The sequence below is a fragment of the Silene latifolia genome, chromosome 11, assembly GCF_048544455.1.
Source record: "Silene latifolia isolate original U9 population chromosome 11, ASM4854445v1, whole genome shotgun sequence".
NCBI lineage: Eukaryota > Viridiplantae > Streptophyta > Magnoliopsida > Caryophyllales > Caryophyllaceae > Silene > Silene latifolia.
The window spans coordinates 146,408,428-146,431,724 of NC_133536.1; the positions used below are offsets into that span (position 1 = coordinate 146,408,428).

At 45.8% G+C, this 23,297-nt stretch overlaps 2 protein-coding genes across 2 annotated transcripts; both read right to left on the reverse strand.

Annotated features, from left to right (window-relative positions):
- Positions 1-6,146: 6,146 nt before the first annotated feature.
- On the reverse strand, positions 6,147-12,371 carry LOC141614126 (uncharacterized). The gene is made up of 4 exons (XM_074432879.1): positions 12,267-12,371; positions 12,095-12,190; positions 11,766-12,010; positions 6,147-6,183 (listed from the first exon to the last, which is right to left on the reverse strand). Exons 1-4 carry the CDS (start codon positions 12,291-12,293, stop codon positions 6,147-6,149), a joined length of 405 nt encoding a protein of 134 aa, XP_074288980.1. The 5' UTR covers positions 12,294-12,371.
- Positions 12,372-20,688: 8,317 nt separating this feature from the next.
- LOC141611945 (uncharacterized) lies at positions 20,689-23,040 on the reverse strand. Its single transcript, XM_074430605.1, has 3 exons — positions 22,886-23,040; positions 22,578-22,683; positions 20,689-21,127 (listed from the first exon to the last, which is right to left on the reverse strand). Exons 1-3 carry the CDS (start codon positions 22,922-22,924, stop codon positions 20,976-20,978), a joined length of 297 nt encoding a protein of 98 aa, XP_074286706.1. The 5' UTR covers positions 22,925-23,040; the 3' UTR covers positions 20,689-20,975.
- Positions 23,041-23,297: the final 257 nt, after the last annotated feature.

A 23,297-nucleotide genomic window follows, 5' to 3' on the forward strand; every position in this document is an offset into this window, starting at 1 on the left:
TCGGTCTTTCGCCGACCGATGCACGCCTTTCTAGGCCGTCGTAATGACGATTTTCAAACCCGGTTTTTATATAAACCATTTCAACACGCCTTTCTAGGCCGTCGTAATGACGATTTTCAAACCCGGTTTTTGTATAAACCATTTCAACACGCCTTTCTAGGCCGTCGTAAAGACGATTTTCAAACCCGGTTTTTGTATAAACCATTTCAACACGCCTTTCTAGGCCGTCGTAATGACGATTTTTAAACCAGGTTTTTGAATAAACCATGTCAACACGCCTTTCTAGGCCGTCGTAATGACGATTTTCAAACCCGGTTTTTGTATAAACCATTTCAACACGCCTTTCTAGGCCGTCGTAATGACGATTTTCAAACGCGGTTTTTGTATAAACCATTTCAACACGCCTTTCTAGGCCGTCGTAATGACGATTTTCAAACCCGGTTTTTGTATAAACCATTTCAACACGCCTTTCTAGGCCGTCGTAATGACGATTTTTAAACCAGGTTTTTGAATAAACCATTTCAACACGCCTTTCTAGGCCGTCGTAATGACGATTTTCAAACCCGGTTTTTGTATAAACCATTTCAACACGCCTTTCTAGGCCGTCGTAATGACGATTTTCAAACGCGGTTTTTGTATAAACCATTTCAACACGCCTTTCTAGGCCGTCGTAATGACGATTTTCAAACCCGGTTTTTGTATAAACCATTTTAACACGCCTTTCTAGGCCGTTATAATGACGATTTTCGAACCCGGTTTTTGTATAAACCATTTCAAATCACCTTTTTACGCCGTTATAATCGCCGCGTCTAGACACGGATTTTAACCCATTTCGCGCCGTCAATGGCTCTTTCAAAACCTGAGGAAAAGCACACGCCCTTTTCTCGAGACACTTTCGGGATCCTGAGGACCATGCACCGTCCCCGAGACCTTTTCAAACTTTTCAAACTCGATTTTCAAAACATACAATTTTGAATTTCAAAACCGTCTTGGGAAACAATACACTGTTTTCCGAGCCGATTCAAACTCAAACCGTCTTTTGCAAATAAACTTAAGACAACCCCTTTTCAACTGATCGACTTGCGGAGATTTCTATCTTCGGAAGCCGCCTATTAAAGCAACAAATGAATCTTTTTGAAAATTTCTATTTTCGAAAACTTCAGTCCACCATTCCAATTCCGCCTCGTGTCTATCGAGTCAAAGCAAACGTACTTATGGGTCTTTACTTATGAGTCGTCTCACCACGAGACCCGTCCAATGGCGTCACGCCGTCATGTTGGACTCATGTCAAAGGTTCGGTCACACACCGTCACGTCGTAAACCGGGTCAGCACCGAGGGACCACACACGGTCACCCCGTCTTGTTGAGTCGATCTTGGTCTTGTCCTCTGTGTTGTCTGCGTTCAGTCTTGGAACCGTGTCGGATTGAGTTGTAATGTGAGCCATTTTTCTGCCTCAGAGCCATGGCCCCGTCTTCAGCTTCGTCTGTCAACCACAACAACAATGATAACAACAGAGATGTCACAACTGATCAAGCAAGCCACCAAGCTTACGACTCTTAAGGTCACCCTGGATCGCGTCGAGACCCGTATCGACGCCCCGGAGAACAAGGAAATTGGGGAACATAATACCCCACCTCTCGATCGAAATCGAGAAGAGGTGAAACTCTTGGAAGAACAACTCCTAGCCCGGGGTAACAACATCCACCTTGAAAATAACCGAAGGTTCGAACTGTTGGGGACCAAGCATTACGACAACTTCACCCTGACCGATGTGCCTAAGTTCAAGGGAGTAGAGGACCCACTCAACCACATCCGTGCTTTCAAGGACTACATGGCCATTAAGGGGGTCAAACAGGAGTTCTTTACCAGGATCTTCCCATCCTCTCTGGAGCCAATTCCTCGTCAATGGTACTACTCCTTGGACCCGAAAAATATTACCACCTGGGATGAGATTGCAGTTGAGTTCGCCAAACAGTATGCCGATAATGTCGAGATCCAGGCCAACACCCGTACTCTCGAGGTGTTAACTCAAAACGACAAGGAAGGATTCACTGAGTTCCTAACCCGTTGGAGGAGGGTGAGTACTCAGTTGGTCAGTAAGCCGAGTGAGTCAACTCTAGTGGAGAAATTTGTCAACAACCTTCGCCCGGTTTATGCCAATCTGCTGAGGTATCAGAATATCAAAACTTTTCAACATCTGCAAATTCTGGGGACACGTATCGAAGACGACCTCCGAAAGGGTGTCTTAGGTAGGGGTTATCAAGGATCCACCTCAACCGGATGTCGCCCTTACGGTCAGACAAACAAGATTGATGAGGTTAACCTCGTCGAACCATCTGCCAAGAAAATTGAACGCCCCCAGAGAGTGTTCACCAACATAGGGTCAACTTATGCAAGTGCCCTGAAAAGGCTTATGGACCAAGGGAAGTTACAACCGATCGGGCCCACCCCGGACCCGGCCGACGCCAAGAAGTCCCGATTTTGGAACCCCAATGCCTACTGCCAGTATCATCGAGGGAAAGGGCATGATACTGAAAATTGCTTCAAACTCAAGCACCTCATTCAGGACATGATTGAGAAAGGAGATTTGCCTATACCCCCATCAACTAAGCCAAACAACAAGACGAATCCTCTGGGAATTCACACCATCTCTGACGATAAGCCGACCCTAGAGTTCTCTCATCTCATCTTGCCAATTGACGACGAGGTGAATGTTCTGGAAAAGGACCCTTCAGATGGAGTGTTCGTGTTCAGTGCTGCCACTATGCTCACTATGTTTCAGCAAGTTGAGGAGGCCATTGCCAGCCTTTCTGAGAGAATCACCCGACTAGACGACGCCTACCGTCGACTCATCTTCAATCCCCCGGTACCACGTCCGAGGGAGAATTCCCCAAGCATTCAAAACTACCCACCCCAGGATAAATTGCTCCCGCGACCATTCTGGCACAGGCCCCACGAAAATCACCTTCAAAATAACCACCTTCATGAGAATAACCCTCAAAATAACTACCCTCAAAATAACTACCCTCACAAAAATCGCCCTCACAAAAATATCCCCCACAAGAACTACCCACCAAGGAATACCCCTCCGAGGTATCCTCGAGACCCTGAAATTAACGGCATATGGCGGGTTGATGTTGAGGATGTTTATGTCGTCCCAGGAAAGGAGAAGCGGACGAAGGAAATAGGACATCTCACCCGGTCCGGACGTCCCTATCAAAATCCGAGCAACCCAGCAGTCGTTCCAACAACGAACGACTAGATCGTCCCAGAGGTGGACACTCAACCAAGGGCTCCCAAGAACTCAATCCTGAAACAGCTCCAGAAAGCAAAAGCTGAGATCTCTATCTGGCAACTCATCGCGACGTCTTTTGAGCATCGACAGGCCTTACTGCAGGCCTTGGGAAAACTAACCATGCCCTCCACCTCTTCCCCGGAAGAAATAGTGGCACATATGACTAGAGACGCCCCTGATCTGAGTAACCCGATCGTCTTCTCCGATGAGGATATCCCCCTGTTCGGAGCCAACCATAACCAGGCCTGTACATCACCGTACAATGCCTCCAAAAGAATATACCAATGGTCCTCGTGGATGACGGTTCCGCCGTGAATGTCATTCCTCTCAAAATTGCCCACAGGCTGGGTATCAAGGAATCTGATTTAATCCCGACAAACCAAGGAGTACGCGCCTACGACGGCACTCGTCGCAAGGTCGCTGGGCTAGTCACTTTGACCGTCGCAACCGGGCCACTAGAAAGACAAACCAGTTTTCAAGTGGTCGACATCGACGCATCTTTCAACATGCTCATGGGGCGCCCCTGGATTCACGCCGTCAAGGCAGTCACATCAACACTCCATCAAAAGATCAGGGTCCCCTTTAACGGGAAAACGATCACGATCTCCGCTTCCCCAATCAAAGCAGTCATGAGAAGAGGGGTAGCCTCCCAAGCCATTGAGGAGGATGACAATGAAATGTGGGGTTTCCAAGCCGTGAACGCCATAACCAACGATCTGACAACCCCTGAGTGCGACCCGTTCGCCAACCTCACGATCAACCCTATCATGATGCGTCAGGGTTATTTCCCGGGTTTACCGCTCAATCCACTAAAGGACCCATTGCCTCCCTTGAAACAGGCTAAGGTCCCCAACATTCCCTTTGGACTGGGATACGAACCTACTGACAAAGATATCCAGGAGATGAACCTCCTAATCCGAAAATGCAAGAAGCACGGGGTTGTCCTCCGTCCTTACCACCTGACCCTCAACGGATACTTTGTCCCCGAGGGAGAGTCCGAGCTCTACCACGGCTTTCCGGAGCCTATCTATGACTTTGTGGCAAAGGCTAGATACCCGGGAGTGGAAGTCTTCCAGGACTGCTACTTTATCCCCGACAACATCGAAGCTGCATCAACTGAGTCCAAGCCGTCACCATGCCTCGACAGTCAAGCTGTCACACTACTCTTTGGGGAAGATAACATCAAACACCTCGACTATGAGGACATCATCAACATCGCCCTAAAAGACAATCAGTTTGATCCAACCACCTTGATCTCCGATACTGACCCGGAGAAAGCTACCCAAGGCTGGAGGAAAACCGTCAAGTGGACCGATCGCCAAGGCCGCATTCTCAAGATAACAACTGGAGAAGGCCTTATGTTCAAAAAGGAAAGTGAAGAAGGATCTGAGTCTGAGTCTGAGTCGGAGTCAGAGTCTGTTATAGCTCCTAACACTCCAGATGTCCCAGTCAAGGTCCCCTTCCCACTGTTTTATCACAAAGTCGTGGCTGATTCAGAGGCTGAGTCTACTAGGGTCACCCCCGCTCCAATGAAAGGTGACAACCTGGAGTCTGTTCCAGGGGCCACTTCTTCTGTTGTGTCACCTCTGACTGACCACGAGATGTCTGTCCTTTCCGAGCTTTTCGCTCGTGTCAACTTAATGAACGCTAAGTTTGCTTACGACTCGTCTCATTTTAACTGCAATGCAATTCTGAATGTTTATGAGGAATTTGACTTGAGTGACTACCCACCTCACCTAGCCAAAGAACTTGACAAACGGGAAACCAGAACCCCCATCATTGAGGAGACCGAGCCTATTAACGTAGGAACCGACAATACACCTCAAGAACTTAGGATAGGGACAACCCTGGACCCCTCGGAAAGACAACAGTTCATTGACCTCCTCCACGAATACAAAGACGTGTTCGCCTGGTCTTACAGAGATATGCCTGGGATTGACAGAGAAATTGCAGAGCACCGGATACCCATCAAACCCGGGGCTAAACCTGTGAAACAGAAGCTACGCCGGATGCGTCCTGAATGGGCCCTGAAAATCAAAGAAGAAGTGGACAAACAGTTCAAGGCTGTATTCATCAAAGTGTCTGAGTACTCGGACTGGGTGGCCAACATTGTGCCGGTACCAAAGAAAGACGGAAGAATTCGGGTTTGTGTCGACTTCAGGGATCTGAACAAGGCAAGTCCAAAAGACGACTTCCCTTTGCCGCATGTTGACATTCTGGTAGACAACACTGCCGAACATGCTCTCCTATCATTCATGGACGGGTACGATGGGTACAACCAGATTAAAATGGTTGAGGAAGACATGCACAAAACTGCATTCACTACACAGTGGGGTACATATTGCTACACGGTCATGCCTTTCGGCCTCATCAACGCCGGAGCAACCTATCAAAGAACCGCTACCACTCTCCTACATGACATGATGCACAAGGAGGTAGAGGTATATGTCGATGACATGATCGTCAAATCAAAAGAACGGGACGGCCACATCAATGCCCTCCGGAAATTCTTCGCTCGCTTGCGGAAATATAACATGAGACTAAATCCTCAGAAGTGTGCATTCGGGGTCACCTCCGGAAAACTCTTGGGACATGTCGTCAGCAAAAGAGGCATTGAGATTGATCCAACCAAAATCAAAGCCCTTCAACAAATGCCTCGGCCTAAGAACGAGAAGGAGATTCGGGGATTTCTCGGTCAGGTTCAATACATTAGCCGGTTCATTGCCAAGCTCACTATGATTTGTGAACCAATATTCAAGAAGCTTCGCGCCTCCGATCACACCGATTGGGACGACGACTGTCAGAAAGCCTTCGACAGGATAAAGGAAATCCTATCCAAACCTCCTGTCCTCATGCCACCTCAACCGGAGATTCCTCTATCCCCGTACTGATCGTAACCAACACAAATGCATGGGAGCAATGCTAGCACAAACAGTTGGCAACGAGGAGCGAGCCATTTACTACATCAGCAAAAAGTTCATTGAATACGAGACGAGGTATACCCAGCTGGAAAAGACATGCCTTGCCCTAGTATGGTCAACAAAGAAGCTGCGGCATTACATGCTCAGCTACTCGGTCCACATCTACTCCAAGATGGACCCGGTTAAATACATCTTCGAAAAACCCGTACTAAACGGAAGGCTGTCTAGATGGACACTCATGCTGTCTGAGTTTGATCTCAAGTTTGTACCCCTCAAGGTTATCAAGGGAAGAGCAGTCGCTGATTTCCTAGCAGAAAATCCCGTCAACGAGGATCCGACGACCGACACATGGTCACTTCCTGACGAAGACATCCTTTGTGCCGACTCCGACGCATGGGACCTATACTTCGACGGTGCATCTAATCTGAGAGGCTTCGGGGTAGGAATCCTTCTAATATCACCAGAGGGAGAACACGTTCCGATCTCGGTCAAGCTAGACTTTGTCGTCACCAACAATGCCGCTGAATATGAAGCATGTCTCATCGGCCTACAAGCAGCCATCACACTTGGCATCAAGAGATTGAGGGTCCATGGCGATTCCTCACTCATCATCAATCAGGTATCTGGATCATGGAAAATCCGATCTGACAGCTTAGCTCCCTACCGAGCAAAGATCAATCAAGAGGCCGAGTTCTTCGACCAAGTCGACTACTTCCACTTGCCACGAGAGGAAAATCAATTTGCTGATGCCCTGGCAAAACTTGTCGCGCTCGTCAACATACCTGACGACATGACATCGATTCCCCTGTGTGTCGAAAGACGGAGCGAGCCAGCTCACATTTGTGCCATTATCGACGACGAGGAAGGCCATGATGAACCTTGGTACCAAGCCATCCTCAATTACAAAACCAAAAACGAATTTCCTCCCAACTCTAACCAAAGAGGACAAAGAGCCATCCGTTTACTTGCATCACAATTCGTGATAAACCAAAATCAACTCAACAAAAGAACACCCCATGGAATTCTCCTCCTTTGCATTGACCATCACAAAGCCAAAAAAGTTATGGGAGAGGTTCACGACGGAGAATGTGGCCCTCACAAGAGTGCAATGATGCTTACACGGAAAATCATGCAGCTAGGTTACTACTGGACAACCATGGAAGCCGATTGCCGTAACTACGTCAAACATTGCCATAATTGCCAAATCTTCGCCAACATACAACACATACCACCATCCCTTTTATACACCATGACATCACCCTGGCCTTCCTCAACCTGAGGCATCGACATCATCGGGAAAGTCAACCCGATAGGCACCAAGGGGCATTGCTTCGTCCTCGTCGCCATCGACTACTTCACCAAATGGGTGGAAGCACAGTCATATGCAGTCTTGACCACCAAACAAGTGGCCAAGTTCATTCAAAACAACATCATCTGCCGATATGGGGTACCCCATGAAATCATCAGCGATCAAGGCTCTCACTTCCGGGCGGAAACTCAGGCTTTGCTGAACAAATACAAGATCAAACGACATCGATCATCCCCCTACCGTCCCCAAACTAACGGAGCGGTGGAAGCAGCGAACAAAACTCTTGTTACCATTATCAAGAAAATGCAAGACAACTACCGCGATTGGGCGAGCAAACTCCCATTCGCACTCTGGGATACCGAACCTCCATTCGAACACTGACAGGCGCCACACCCTTCTACCTTGCATACGGTATGGAGGCGGTTCAACCGGTAGAGTTAGAGGTCCCTTCTCTACGCATCCTACTGGAGAGTCAAGTCCCTGAGGCAGAATGGACCCGTCGAAGGTACGAGCAACTCACTCTTCTAGATGAACGGCGGCTCAACGCCTTGCACAACGTCCAGCTATACCAACGACGTATACAACGGGCATTCAACAAGAAGGTCAAACCCAGAAACATCCAGGAGGGCGACTTGGTCCTCAAGTCAGTCCGAGAACCATTACCCGTCGATCCGAGGGGGAAATTCAGACCCAACTGGGCCGGGCCATATCTGGTCAAGAAAATACTTTCGGGGGACGCAGTGAGACTGAGTGACCTAGATGGGGAGGACTTTAAAAACCCGACCAACCTAGACCAACTCAAGAAATACTACCCTTGAACTATAGTAACCAACAACCTAGCCTAGTTTTGCGACTAGCATCGACCTCAACCATTTTCAAGTCAAGTTCCTCAATATGTTCTGATTTGAAATTGCATGTTTTATCGAGTCTAAGCTGTGGCACCTTGCCCATTTCAAATGTCCTTTGATCCGTCAAAGGCAACGTCCATTTGCACTTCAAAAACAAACCCCTGAACTACGAGCATGGTTTGATTTCACCTCTTCAGGTGAATACGTAGGCAGTCCCTCTTATGCTTGAGGGATACAACCACAAAACCCAATTCAAATTCACAAAACATTTCGAACTACGATCATGGTTTGATTTCACCTCTTCAGGTGGATACGTAGGCAGTCCTTTCTTACACAAGGAGGATACAACCATTCCCACAATAAAAGAAAAACGTCCCCATACAAAACAATCCCCACATACAAACAACATCCAAAAAAAAGGGAAGGGAAAATCATTCCCTTTCCCACCAAAAATATGAAATGAGCCTTTCTCCCTTTCCATAAAATACCACTTTCCCAAGTGCAAATGTTTAGGACGATTCAAATCGAATTGCCTTTACAAAACGGATGGAAGAAACATGCGTTCACAACTTTCGACACGAGTAATCCTCTTATTTAATTAATAATGGGAGGGATTACAATTTCAACAACAAATAAAGCTCGACGAGTCTACAACTTGTCAAAGCTAAGGTGTCCACTAACACACCTCACATAGTAAAACTAGCACAAAACACACAACAACTAGCTAGTACAACATAATAAAAACTCACAACAATAATACGACATAATAATAAAGTGGGTAATGGAGGTCTTCACTCTTCCATTCTACCCTTGCCTTTTCCCTCGGAGTACATCTTCCCCTTGTTCTTCTTGTTGGCCCGCCTAGCATGGACTTCCTCCTCGGAACGGATCCTAAACGGATCTAAGACGACGACGGCCTCCGGTCTAGCACAAGACCCCATGTTCGACCCAAGACGAGCCAATGCACGGCCCACCATACTCTTAGGGCCGCAACTCCTCCTCTTCGGTGGTCTCATCACATCGGGAGTAGCTCCATCAACATACTCTTCAAAGAATTCACGATTGGCCTTGCCAACCTCTCAGTACTTCAAATCGACGACCTCGTCCTTACGGAATTTGGATCTCTCTCTTCCAAGGACGGAGCACGTGACCATTTGACATAAGCGGGAGTCACCCATGTTGTGGCAACGGGGTTTGGTACCTCCCAAAGCGGCCGAGTGGCCCACCACCTTTCAAAGAACTCCACAAGCTCGGAGTTCCGGAAAACATTCTCTTGGACAAGAGTATCTTGAGCGGGCACCTTTTGTTGACGCCCCATTTGCCTCATGAGCCTTTCGGGATAAATGAAGGAAACAACCTTCAAGCCCACCACCATCAAAGAACGAGGACTAGCACCCGAAGCGGGCAACCCCGTGAAGGACCTCAAGTGCCACCACGGCACCACCCAACGGATATGAGGACCACCCTCCTCCGCCAACCTTGCAGCCCAATAGGCCTCGGTGGAAGCAAAACTATCCGGATACAACTTCTTCCTCATAGTAAGGTGACGGAAGGAATAAGAAGAAGGATTAACCGGAGGCTCTACATACCTTAGCCTCTCCAATAGCCACACTTGGAGGATCCTTGGCGATCCAAAAGAGGGAGCTTCTCCACAAGAGCCTTCCTTGTCCAAAGCTTGGATAATCTCTCCAAGCACCAACCATGATGGATCTCTACCGTGCTCCATTTGCTCAATCACATGGATAAGGGTCATGCTACCATGGCATCTTGGCCCCTCCTTCTTCAAGACATCAACAAAGAGGTACACATGGACAAGGCAAAATGCAAGAGCCCTTCTCCTAGCCACCTCCGAGACATTAGCATCTAACCGATTCGAGAAGATGTTAATAAGAGCCAACATATCCACACCATGTGGAGCGAGAAGAAATTTGGTTTGGCTTGTTGATAAGCCCAACATGGAACGGAATTTCTCCTTGTAGCACAACCGAGTCGGAGGAAGCACCGGAGCACAACCCGGCCACCCACCAATGGCTCCAATTTCTTCGGCAAGAGGACAAATGTCGCCTTTCGGGAAAACGAAAACATGATGTTTCGAATCCCAAAACCGAGAACATGCTTCAAGAAACGAAGGTTGCACCTTGACTTGGCGAAGCACCAACAATTGACCAACTCCCATGCAATCGAGTTGATACTTCTCGGGAGGCGACAAATCCCGACACCATTGTCGCAATGCGTTCTCAAAAGCATCCATGAAATATTTTTGTGGAAGAAGAGGAGGTTTTTGTAGAGATGTTTTTGTGTTTCGGATGCTGAAACAATGAAGCACAAACGTCCCTATTTATACAAACTGATCAGCGCGTTTTTTCAGAAAAAGAGGAGAGCCGGCTTCCATCGCCAAGCAGCTCGCGCCTCTTTGAGGCTTCCCCAGGATTCCCGCAGTTGACTTGTCTCTTTCAACATGTGTTTTCTCCTGACACCTCAAAACTCTCACCAGAAGCCTCGCGCCTCTTCGGGATGATCCGGGAAATTTTGTGTTTCTTCACACTCACATTTCCTTGTTTTCGCGTTTTACGAAATCCGACACGGTTTCCATGACGCAGCTTTAAACATACGGGTTTTTCTTTCTTTTTTTAAAGGGGGGAGGGCTAGTTGCCCCGATCCGCGACGGATCGTTTCCATGTCAGTCGAATTCCGAAAATTTTTCGGAATTTCGCAAATCAAAAATCAAAATCAAAAATCAAAATCGAAAATTGATAACACGACATCAATTTTCCTCCAAAATTCAAGCACTCACAAATTCGAGTCTTGACCTCAAGAGCCAAATACACTCGCAAAAATCATTTTCTAAAAATTCGTTCCTGACGGTTTGAGTTTTTTTATTTTATTTTTTTCGAGTCATTTTTAAAATTTTCAATGCAATTTAATTCACGACACGAGTTACTTGCTCAAATTTTCAAATCAATTCCTTTTGAATTCCGAACGTGGCGATTTTGTCACGGAATTTTCAAAATTTCAATTTTAACTTCAAGTCATCTTGGTTAATTTTGATTTTCAAATAAATGCTTTACGTGATCAAATGCTTCTACGTGTTTACGTTTATGCGTATATGCTATCTGTTGCCTGTTTTCTACACTAACGATGCAGGAACTGGTGCAAAGCAAAAGGAGAGTCGACAGCCAACAACGCTCCTCCGAAACACAACACAAAAAAGCCAAAATCACAAAACAAACCACAATCCAAAAACACATATATACAAACCGCCTCACGCAAAATGTAAATATGTACAGACAAGAGTCCAAGACACGGACAAACTACAACAACTACTCGACGTCTCCCGTCGGACCGATCCCCGGTCACACTAGGAGTCGCGCCAACGCAGACACACCACCACCGCTCGGACTCCCTCTCCGGGGAACTCTCCAGCGTCTCACGCTCCATCTCGACGTGAAGCTCCTCCGCTGTAGCCAACTGAGCCTTCAGAGAGGCAATCTCCGCGTCTCGGCTCCGCAACGTGTCCTCGTGACGTCTCAAGTCCTGGTCTCGACGGGTAATCCCCAACCCCTGGGCCTCGATCGTCGACCTGGCTGCCTCCAACTCAGCACGGACCCGAGCAAGCTCCGCCGGATCCGCTGTACTCTGCAAAACACAATAACAGATCCTCAAGATCTAAAAACGTGAAACACAACACCAAATACACGAAATACAACACACAAAACGTACCTGAGAAAGCAGAGCCTCCCTCGTAGCCAGGTCACTAGCCAGCGCCCTCCAGCGGTTAGCCATCCGCCACAAGTTCTGGTGACTAACAGTCGTCACCTACAAAACAAAAATGTCCTTCAATACAATGTAAGGCAAAGTACAATTGGAGAAAATGTTCAAATCGGGAACTCACCCTCAGAACAGTCAACCTCCACTCCATGTCGGCATCGGCCACCTCGGCCACTGCGGGCTCCGGTAAGCGCAACTGAAGCTCCTCGCCACTCGGCCCCTAAAAAGTGGTCTCTCGTCGGAAAGTCAATGGGCCGAGTCCTCATCGTGGTCAACTCCCTGCCATTTGGATCCACATCAAAAATGACAAACCCTCCTGTCAAGGGAAGCAATGAAAACAAAAGAAAAGAGGAAAACATACCTCGATCGGGTACCAAGCAAGCCTCGACAACCGGAAGGTGTCGTAGTCAGCGTCCCGCAGCAGCAGCTCCTCACCTCCTCGACCGTGAAGGTGCTCCTCAACCTCATCAGGAGTCGACTCCTGGAACAACACCCCAGGCGGGTCAACCGGCACGACGAAAGTCTCGGTAAAGCAATGGCGAACTAGGCGCTCGCTCAAGTACCAAACCGGCTCAATCGCCGTCTCCAAGTACAGGCGCAGGGAGCTGCGAGGTCGCAAACGCTCCGTGACAGCAGCCGGCACACCCGTGTAGTGCTCCCAAGGCCGCCCAACAAACTGCACTCAAAACAAAGCTACTCAGCTAACTGGGGGCTTCTTAAGCTACCTGATCATCCTATCTCTAGCTACCGCAATAAAAGAGAAGGGAAAGCAGAAACTTACGTCAGCAACCCGAAGCTTGTTCACGCGACGCCTGCAGTCCTCGTAAGTCGACTTAGTCGACTTCTTCCGACCCACCGTCCAACCCTTCACAGCAGGGTAAGTCGAGGGAACACCATCTATGGTCCCCGGACGCAGAGGAGTGAAGTAAGCATACAACCAAGCCTGTAATCAAACACAACAAACACAAAATTAGCCAATTTCTCAAAAATTGCCAAAACCAAAATCAAAATCAAACTCACAAAAAACAACCACAAAAAACGCTCGTACCTCAAAGATGAGGCCGGGACCAACTAAGGCAGGAGCACTACCCGCTCCCACTCTCTCTGGACGCACAGCCGCATGCAAGTACCGGGTGAAACTCGCCAAAGCCGGCGTAACCCAGTCAAACCGACCCAAAGCGTCAAGGTCGGCAAGGAGAGGAAGCACCTTGGTCGACAAGCGCTCACCCTTGTCACCAAAGTACGTGGCACCCAAGAAGTACCACAACCACAGTCGCGCCTCCTTCTCGTCGGCCTCAACCTCTGCCTCCGGACTCGCCAACGGCGCCGGAGCAGCACCTGCCACCCTCTCCGTGAAGAGGTCCTTCACGTACGAGCTCGCGATCAGGTACGGAGTGACGTCGGAAGGCTCCGGCAAACCAGTACCGATCAAAGCAGTGACCGCAGGAGAGGACACTCTCTCCGGAGTCGCGGTAAACTCAATGGGCAGCTCACCACAGGGAAGACCGGACACCATGGCAAAGTCCTCTAGAGTCACGCCGACCTCCCCAAACTCCATGTGGAACGACGACGTCGTATCCCAGTACCGGTCCAACATGGCGCGGATCAAACACAGGTTCGACCTAATCGAGGACCCGTGAATTTCCCGCCAAGCGGCCACCAACGGCCCAAAAGCCGACCTCTCTATCAACACCTTCGACCCAGCTCGGAGAACGTCGTAGAGGCCCAAGCAGGTAGAAAAGCCCGAGAAAGTCCTCATGGTGCCGATCTCCTGAAATCAAAAACAAACAAACGTCAGAATGCCTATGTAGGCTCGACACTTCAAAAAATGATTGACAAATTTCAACTGGGGAACGTGACTCACCATGCCCTCGTGAGCACGGTAGGAAAGGTGACGGTCCAGTCGAAGCAACAACTGGCTACCGTCAAAACCCTCGGCCCACTCTGGCGCCGCCCGTAAAAGCAACCCCCGCGGGGCTGTAACTCGCCTAGCTCTGAAGGCCGCGACGTCGGCTTCATCTTCAGCTGTCTCCGCTCTCCGCCTCTTGTGACCGCGAGACTCAACGTGGTGGACAGGACCCAAGTCAACGACCCTGTTGACGTCCCGCAACGTCCGCCTAGTCCTCCGAGGACGCCGCTCCCTCGAAGTGAACCTCCTCCCGGAGGTACCCGCCTCAGCCCTAGTCTGAGCTCTACCAGCGCTAGCTTTCCCAACAACGGGCTCTGCACGCTCCTCAACGGCCCCTGAGGCCCCAGCAGTCTGCTCAGGAGGTCTCTCCTCCTCAGTAACGTCCTCCACGACCACGGCAGGCGTGCTAACCGGAGTACTACCCGGGGGGCCCGAACAACTCCTCAAAAGTCGAAGCCATGAACCCGGCCTGCTCCGAACACTCTCCTGCAAACAAAAAACGTCAGCCGAAATTTCGGCATTACGACGGCATGAAATGGGTAAACCCCAACACAAAAAAAAAACAACCTGCAATACAAAAACACGGGGCAATCCCCCCCCCCCCCCCCCCCAAACCATTCACAAAAAACCAACACAAAAACGACTCGCCCCTCTTTTCAAGCAAAAGACGAGTCAAAACCACAAAAATGGCTTTCCAAGACCAATATAAGGTCTGCCAACAACCCAAAAATACATTCTCGACATAATGGGGATTTTTCTACGGTTCAAAAAGACAATTCATACGCTAATTTGAGCCCAAGCCAGTCAAAAAATCAAAAACGACCGCAAAAAGGCAAACGTGATTTCATCACGCCCCAAGGTGACCTAAAATACCAATAGGGTCCATTTCAAGGCAGACTGACTCAATTCAAGCCCAAACAGGCGCTTATTCTGTCAGACGTAAGACCGTCGCAAAAGGCAAAAATCCAATTCTGCCCACAAACATCCAATGAAGGTCCTTGAATGGCAAACACGGGTGTTCCCAACTACAATGCAACCTAGCGGGATCCATTACCCAAGCAAATAAACTTGGCATTGTGAAATGAGACGGTTTCTCGCCTCACTCACGTTTTTCGAGCATAAGGAGCGGGAACGGGGACCAAAATGCAAACTAAAAGCACCCATATACTCCTAAACAGGTTTCTAACCTAATGCAAACATCAATTTCACTCGAAATTGGCTCGAGCAAAAGCGCCCAATTCGATTTTTAGGGCAAAATCCGCCCTAATTCAATCTAGCTAACAATCAACAAATTTGAAAGGATTCAAGAGGAAATACTTACCTTGAGATGACATTTGTTAGCAAGGGCACGGATGAAAGCAAGCTTGAAGGTACTTAAATGGCGATTTTGGCGAAATTTCGAGGTTGAAGATGAATATTCATCCGCAACTCAACCTCGCGTCTTTTTAACAAAAATAGGGAAGCCAGCTTGCATCGCCAAGTGGCTCGCGCCTAAACCAGGCCTCCCCTCATTCTTTTTCAGCGAAATTTGGGCTTTGGCCCAATTTCCCATGACAAACGCCAAAGTTTTCGTTGACGGTATTAAATATCGTCATTTCCTCGAAAAAAAACGGACCAAATGGCAAAAATTCAAATTCGCTATTTTCAAAAATCTCAAACAAACGGCGATCAAAACCGCCAACTTCAAAAATAATAGCGAAAATTCAAAACCGCTATTTTCCTCCAACTTCAAAATAACAGCGAAAACTCAAAAACCGCTATTTCCCCAAAATTCAAATGTCAACGGCGGCACATAAACCGTCACTTCAATCAATAGTGAAGATTCCAAATTCACTATTTCCATCAAATGTCAACGGCGGCACATAAACCGTCACTTCAATTAATAGTGAAGATTCCAAATTCACTATTTCCATAAAATGTCAACGACGGCACATAAACCGTCACTACAAATGAAATAGCGGATTTAAAATTCTCTATTTTCCTTCAAAATTCAAACAAACGGCGATCAAGACCGCCACTGCAAATTCAAACCGGATGGTGAAAATTCCAAACTCACCACTCCTTCAAACACCAGCAGGGGGCTTCCTCGCGGAACCCGCTCATTCCGAAAACAGTGATAGTGAGAATCCATATTCACTATTTCCCCAGCGACATCACGAGTTCGCTACTTTCAAGACAAGCCCATTTGACGCGGCTACACACATGGTCCATTAATCGACCACCTCATCGGCTGGCGAGCCTTACAACGCATCGCGGCTGGCGAGCCCTCCTCATATACGCACCGTGGCTGGCGAGCCTTTATCCGCAACCTTTTAAGGATACATCCCGAAGATGCCTCGGGTAAATTTCCTTGTCTCGGCTGGCGAGCCCTCCTCACATACGCACCATGGCTGGCGAGCCTTTATCCGCAACCTTTCAAGGATACATCCCGAAGATGCCTCGGGTACATTTCCTTGTCTCGGCTGGCGAGCCTTACAACGCATCGCGGCTGGCGAGCCCTCCTCACATACGCACCACAGATGGTGAGCATTTATCCGCAACCGCGCAAGGACATATCCGAAGATGCCTCAGGTATGACTCCTTCTTATGGCTGGCGAGCCTTTGCACGTAGTCTAACGGACTTTAAACGACCCGAACAGGAAGTCGACAGACTCTAAACTATTCCCGACGACAGGTCTTTGACTCGTACCCTCGAGTCGCCTTGGCGTCGCCCTTCCCGACGGCAGGTCCTTGGCCCGAATCCTTTCGAGCCGCCTCGGCGTCGCTTGGGTCTTCAGGTTGTAATCTTTGATTGACTTGGGGACTCTACATTGACTTTCGCCCGTCCAAGCCTCGGTCCAAAGTGGGGGCTCAGAGATACCCTAGATCTCGTTGAGACTCCAACAAACACCCGATGATTATCGGACTACAACATGTTTTGGGATCGCAGCGTTTGATCGACAGTTTGTGTACAACTTTACGTCGGAAAACTTAAAACGATTTCGAAAACAAAACATTTCAAAACATTTCAAAAATACCTGGAGTGTTTAATGCACGGCGACGGGGTCGCAATGACACTAACTAGAGTCAAAACCGACACCGGACCAAAAACCGACTCGAAAATTCAAAATCCCGACTCCAACAACGAGTCAAACCGAGTCAAACACAAAAACCAAAAATATCTCAAGCCTTCTACCCTAAGTTTTCCCGGATTCATGTTGGTCAAGTACCAAACATGTGACTACAAAACCTAGGATAGAACAAATCATGATTGCGTTTGTTGTGATAGTGACAACACAACTCGAAGTGCCGCGACGTGGCTCGCGCCTCTTTGAGCAGCCCAGGTGGCCACGTTGCTCGAAACTCACACAACCACTCATTCTCCTATAAATACCCCTCAAATGCCACCCATTTGAGATTTACGCGAGTGTCCGCCCCCTCTTTTCTCCCTTAAAATTCTCGACTCGACTTCTTAAGTCACAATCCGACGCGTATTTACGACCTACCGATCGTAAATATGAGCCTTACACATTGTTTGGTACCGTCATCGTGCATTAAATCACTTGTCCGACCACTTTGACCACTACACCATCACTAAACTTTTAAAACACTCTTTTACTTACCAAAACGGTTTTAAACCGAGTTTTTTCCGATCAAACAAGTTGTTACACTTACGTCGGTCACTCGCCATAACCAAACATGTAAGTATGAGGGTGTAAAAATCCTCTTTTATTATGTTTTTATTTGTTTCATGACTTTAACATGCTAAAACATGCATAACATGAACCAAAACATGGAATAAACGAGCCAAAACCGATTTTTGGTCTGAGGCAGAAGCCCCTTAGATCGCCAAATGGCTCGTGCCTAAATGGGGTACTCAGACCAGAGATCAACCGTGTTTGTTCTCGTCATTTCCCTTAATCAACTTTCATATTTGTAATCGGTTTTCACCATTTCAAGTATTTTCGAACCATTTCATTTCATTTCACATGTTTTAACCATAAAGCATTAATCACCCTTGGTTCTTCATACCATGACGGTTAAATCCGTGTTTCGGTGATAATATTTGGTTAATGACATTTAAGAGGTATTTTAAAGCCTTTTATTTCATTTCTTTACATTTTTCAAGCAAACATATTAGTCACCAACACGAAATCATCCTTGGTTATACATACCATGCCGGATTTCAACCGGGGGGAGGATGACGAGTATCGACTAATTACATGCAAAATGGACTCAAATCGATTAGTCCATAACCATTTTCAAAACTATTCATGTCAAGCTTGCCAAATCGGACCCGACACCGAATATTATCAAATGATGATGATTATTCGAGTCTGGTCCTTCAAATCAACAAATGCGGTCTAAAACGACCCTTTCAAAACAAATCGGGTTCAAATACCCATTTTCAACACGTTTTATAACGTTTTCTAAACAGTCAGAATACGACATACAGTCGTTGGCTAACTCGCACCTCAAGCAGGCCTTTTCCTTCTCATTTTCAAAACCAGAGGGAGGCCCCTTACACCGTCGGCTGGCTCGCGCCTCTTATAGCCGTCTGGTACAGGGCCTGTTCCCTTCCAGCATTACTCTAGGACGATCCCGACTCCGGTTAACTCGGTTATAGGACGGATCAGACGACTATTCGATTATTTCAAACCATACTTGCAAAATGCCTTACTAAGACAAATGGATCCCGTTATGCACCCTAAACCTAATACGGTAAATGGATGTTTAATTTCCGTCTTGCATGCAAATCAACCATTAATCCAACTCGACATCTTATACTTGATACTTGGATTAAATCAACCGACTTAGAAAGCTCTCACATGTTAGGTTTAAAACATTGGATGCGCATTCATGCATTTAAACCGTTTTATCAACTTTTGCATTCAACCAACCAAGATCGATCAGTAGAGGCCGCTAAACGCGGGCGGGATTGGGTGTCTGATTAAAGGGCTTCCCAATACGTACCTTCACCTCTTACTCAGAAACTTTGGATAGTGGACGACCTTATCCAGGGCGTACGAGAGTCATTCTAGAGATAGGATGCTAAAGAGGGACGATTTCCTTATCTTTAGTACCTATGTCAAAACGCTGCTTTGTGCTTCGATTTGACCGAGGTATAAAGTGGAATTCGAACGGGTTCCAGGCATCCCACAAATGCTTGGTGGCGACTCCGAACATCTCTAATCGTTTCGAGACCCTTACCGAGACGAAACCGACCGATCTAAAGCGATCCGGTTGAAGGCATTTTTACGCCGCCGAGCGTGGCTTTCAAAAAAGACCGCTGCCATTGTCCACAGATCGGCTGGGCATACGCAGGTGGGCCATGTCCATACAAATGGGCCTTCTTTATTATGCTATTTTTAGCCCAAACAGATGCTTCTATATACTCTTTATTCCTACTTCCTTGGTCATCATTCTTGCCTCCTCTTCATACTTAGTCCATCCAAGATCGTCAACAAGCTTCCGAATATGCGCGAGAGACAGGAATTCCGCCTCATTATCTCATTTCCTATAAGACATATAAAATGCACTGGGAAAGCAAAATAGAAAGTATTTGACGGATAAAATGGCCATGAAATGTTATAATAGTATGCAAAATAGGTTCAATTAAGGGACTAAATGTGCGCAATTAAGAGTCACATCAATGATTAAGGTGAATTGTGGTAACAATGGTGATTATGGCATGATTAAGTTTTATGGCATGAGTAGAGTTTACTTGTTTGTTCAATATGATTGAGAGGTTACCTATATTGTGTCTGTATTGTTGGATTGAGGAGGATTGGATGTGGTGGAGTGGTGGAGTGGTGTTGATTAGTAGAGAGATGTTTGTGGGACATCGACCTTGCCCCTTGAGATCGATCTTTCGAGGGACCCTCCCCCAAGTAGGATGTTCACATTAATTGTCCTGGTTAATGAGTTTGTGTTATGATGCGAACTCGGTATTTCGTGTTGTGATGCGGGTACCTTGGGTTGCGATCCGGTGAGGGTGGTGACGGTGTCGCGATGCCGTCATCGAGTGTGTTGATGGTGGAGTGAGTGGTAGAGTCATGTGGATGAGCTTTGACATATAATGGGTTATATTGTGGATTATTGAGTGAAGATTTCTATTTGGGCTTTTACGTGATCAATTATAATGCTGAAACTAACTTTTTATGTTTTCAAAACTGTGGTGAACCTCAAGACATTTCCGGTCATGTGAGGAGCAGGTGTTTGACACGTGTGCTTAGTTGTGATGATGCATGGAAGCTTGGGGGCGCGTTTCACCTAGCGAGTTTCACCTTCTTATTTATGTTAGCTTGAGACTTTGAGTACTTGGTTTGTATTATTGGGCCCTAAGGCAATACTTTGATTTATATAATCTAATTATGTAACTTAACTATGTCCCTATACTTCAAACTTATTTATATAATGAATGCGTTACCTTTACCTTATATCGTTTCCATTTCCTCAGGCAACCGAGACGCCTAACGCTCCCAAGTGTTGGGGATGCCTAGTCGAAGGCTTCCCGGTGTTTGGGGGTGTTACAAAAAGACCGCAAAGCCTATAAAGAAGACAATGAAATTACTTCTCTAAACTTTATTATTTTACGGCAGAGAGAAGCAAGCCAATAAGGTGGTACTCACGAATATCACCAAGTGACACCCTATCGTTACCCATTTAGACGTTGTACACAAGTCGATAGATGGAATTATAGATGGGGACATGAGGTCACAAGCGCCGGCCTCAAAAGGAAGGGACAAGGGATAATTTAGAAGGACAATGACCGAGTAATTAAGATGCTAAATTCTAAATTGTAATAAGAAGAATAGTACATACGTGAAAGGACCACTCCTGAAATTATAACACATTTCTAAGTTGGGACTTGAGGTTAAGGACAAAGACGAGGAAATATATACACATGAAGCATATATCCCTTTCAATAATGCATGTCTTCATTTATTGGTCTTTGTTCGAATCCTTTGAAGAATCACAAATCATCTTCTGGATCATTTCACTTGTCTCTGCCTCCGACATACGATCATCATTGTCCTTTGACTTGCTATACGCCTCGAAAAAATCCGGGTTTACCTTCTCTAACTCATTCCAAACTACATACGTAAAAAGTTCGATGATTAATTGTTTAATCAATCAAATTAAACCATTAATAAGCCTAAAACCCTAAACAGATATAAGTCTTTTTTGTTATATGAAACGGTTTTAAGTGTCCATTAAAACCACTTGTTTAATTGTATGCATATAGGTATCCGGTCCAAGACTTAGTTAAACCGCATGCAAGTGGACGCTTATTATGTGGAGTAAGTGAATATGTGTAGACGATGACAAGGCCGTTTAATGAGTTTGAAAGATCTTGTTCTAAATGTCAAAATAAAGCTCCGAAAATATAAGGAACTATAATATATTTCCTTCAAAGCAATACAAAAATTTCATTTTGTTTATAAGATGTTAATAGAAAGTATGCATTTGCGGCCCTTTTATGTTATAGGCCCCGTTCTAAGAACTTCTTAAAGCCCCTCCTTTCTTAGACAGCCCTGATGAGATCATGGTCGAAAAAAACGTTATTGAAAAAGATGTGCGTTAAAGTGGAATAGGTGCATAGTAATACTCCCTATGATACTCCGTAGATGTTTAATCCCTTCGTCTCAGTCAATATTTCACACTTTTTTATTTCTCATTTACAAAATAAAGTAAATGTAAACTATTTACTGGTACAGAGAGTAGCATATTTCAGTATCAATACGTTTGTAACTACAGCTCGAAGATCAAATATTCATAAACGGAAGTACTAATATGAGATTATGTTGAGCTAATCATACCGTTATCAAATTCAACACGACTTGCTCCTAAAGTTGTTTTGCACGTACCATTTGGGTTGGTGGAAATCTAGTTAACGAAGAAATTAAAAAATATTTTTTTTATTTTTCTTATTAAGAATAATTAAATAAACAAGATCTAAAAAAACATATAACACTTTTTATGGTTCAAAAATCCACAATAGAAAGACTCTCTTCGCTCCGGTCAATTGTTGTCCTTTAATTTTGCCACAAAGGTCAAGAAAAAAGGAGGGGGCTAATTATAAGATGACAAGTAGGCCAAATTGAGTGTGAAATAATAAATTGCTCATCAAATGCAATCCTAAAATAGAAAGGACAACAATTGACTAATACACCCAAAAGAAAAAAAGGACAACAAATGACCGAGACAGAGAGATCGGAGTACTTAATAGAAAACCGAAAATAGAAATAATTAAACGACCTACTCGAAGTAAAATTGTGTGTGATGCACTGCTTTTTATCTTTTTCCAAATAAAAGGTTACATATTTGAAATAATTGTATTTAAAAGGTAGTGTATATATGGGGTCGGCATAATGGCCAGTGACCAGAGTAATTAGCCTATCACCTTGTCTAATCATAACTTTCCACGTTTGTCTTTACATGCAAATATGTTACAGCCATGCACGCACACCTTAATGATGAACGTGATAAAATTTTGTAAAAAAATAAAAATAAAAAAAGTAGGTAGGGAGATGAATGGTATACCAGTAGAAGTGATAACTTTTTCTATTTTAGCATGTTTTGACAAAGCGTCCATGCACTCTTCTTTTGTCATATGAAAGATCATACACTTCTCTATCAAGTGTTGCACCTACACAAATTTAATCAAATTACTGAATGTTAAATAACGTCATCTCGACATAAAAGAAGTAGTCAGCAATTTGATATGCTGAAAAAGGCCAATTATCGAGCATAATATATAGTCACGGTGTATCAAAACGTGTATAATTTCTCGAGTATTAGGTAGCAGGTCTCGATATAAAAATATTAGATATGTAAAAGGATTGACTGACCATATGTATGTAAGAAGAAGAAGGAGAAGAATCATCCATAACAAAAGTTGTGGAATTTTTGAGTTGGAAATATGAAATAAGGAAGAAAAACTAATGAGGAAGCTGATAGAAGATCCCTAATTAAGGAAAATGGTTGAGAACGGTCGCACAAAAAGAGAATATAAGAGCAACACGCAAAAGAGCAGAGTAGCAAATTAAGGGGACGTAGGACCAAATGTCCCACGTGGGAGATAATCTTTAATTGGTTGGGAGGCGATTAGAGTAGATTTGTTAATCATCAATCCCTTGTCATTTAATGTACTACCTTAAGCATCTCCCATTCACGTGATTTGTAGGTCCCTATTGCCCTACGTGGCATTTTCTTATAGTACCATTAGATACTCTTTGATTACGTGTACCAATCATCGAGCGC

Excerpts from the sequence above, each read along its gene's own strand:
- LOC141611945 (XM_074430605.1), bottom strand. The coding sequence starts at position 22,924 with ATGGATGATTCTTCTCCTTCTTCTTCTTACATACATATG. Across the intron at positions 22,684-22,885 it reads CTTCTTCTTACATACATATG|GTGCAACACTTGATAGAGAA; the intron begins GTCAGTCAATCC and ends AAATTTGTGTAG. Across the intron at positions 21,128-22,577 it reads AAAAGTTATCACTTCTACTG|TTTGGAATGAGTTAGAGAAG; the intron begins GTATACCATTCA and ends TTACGTATGTAG.
- LOC141614126 (XM_074432879.1), bottom strand. The coding sequence starts at position 12,293 with ATGGAGTGGAGGTTGACTGTTCTGAGG. Across the intron at positions 12,011-12,094 it reads GGGAGGCTCTGCTTTCTCAG|AGTACAGCGGATCCGGCGGA; the intron begins GTACGTTTTGTG and ends TGTGTTTTGCAG. Across the intron at positions 6,184-11,765 it reads CCGGAGAGGGAGTCCGAGCG|TACGGGGATAGAGGAATCTC; the intron begins GTGGTGGTGTGT and ends GGTTACGATCAG.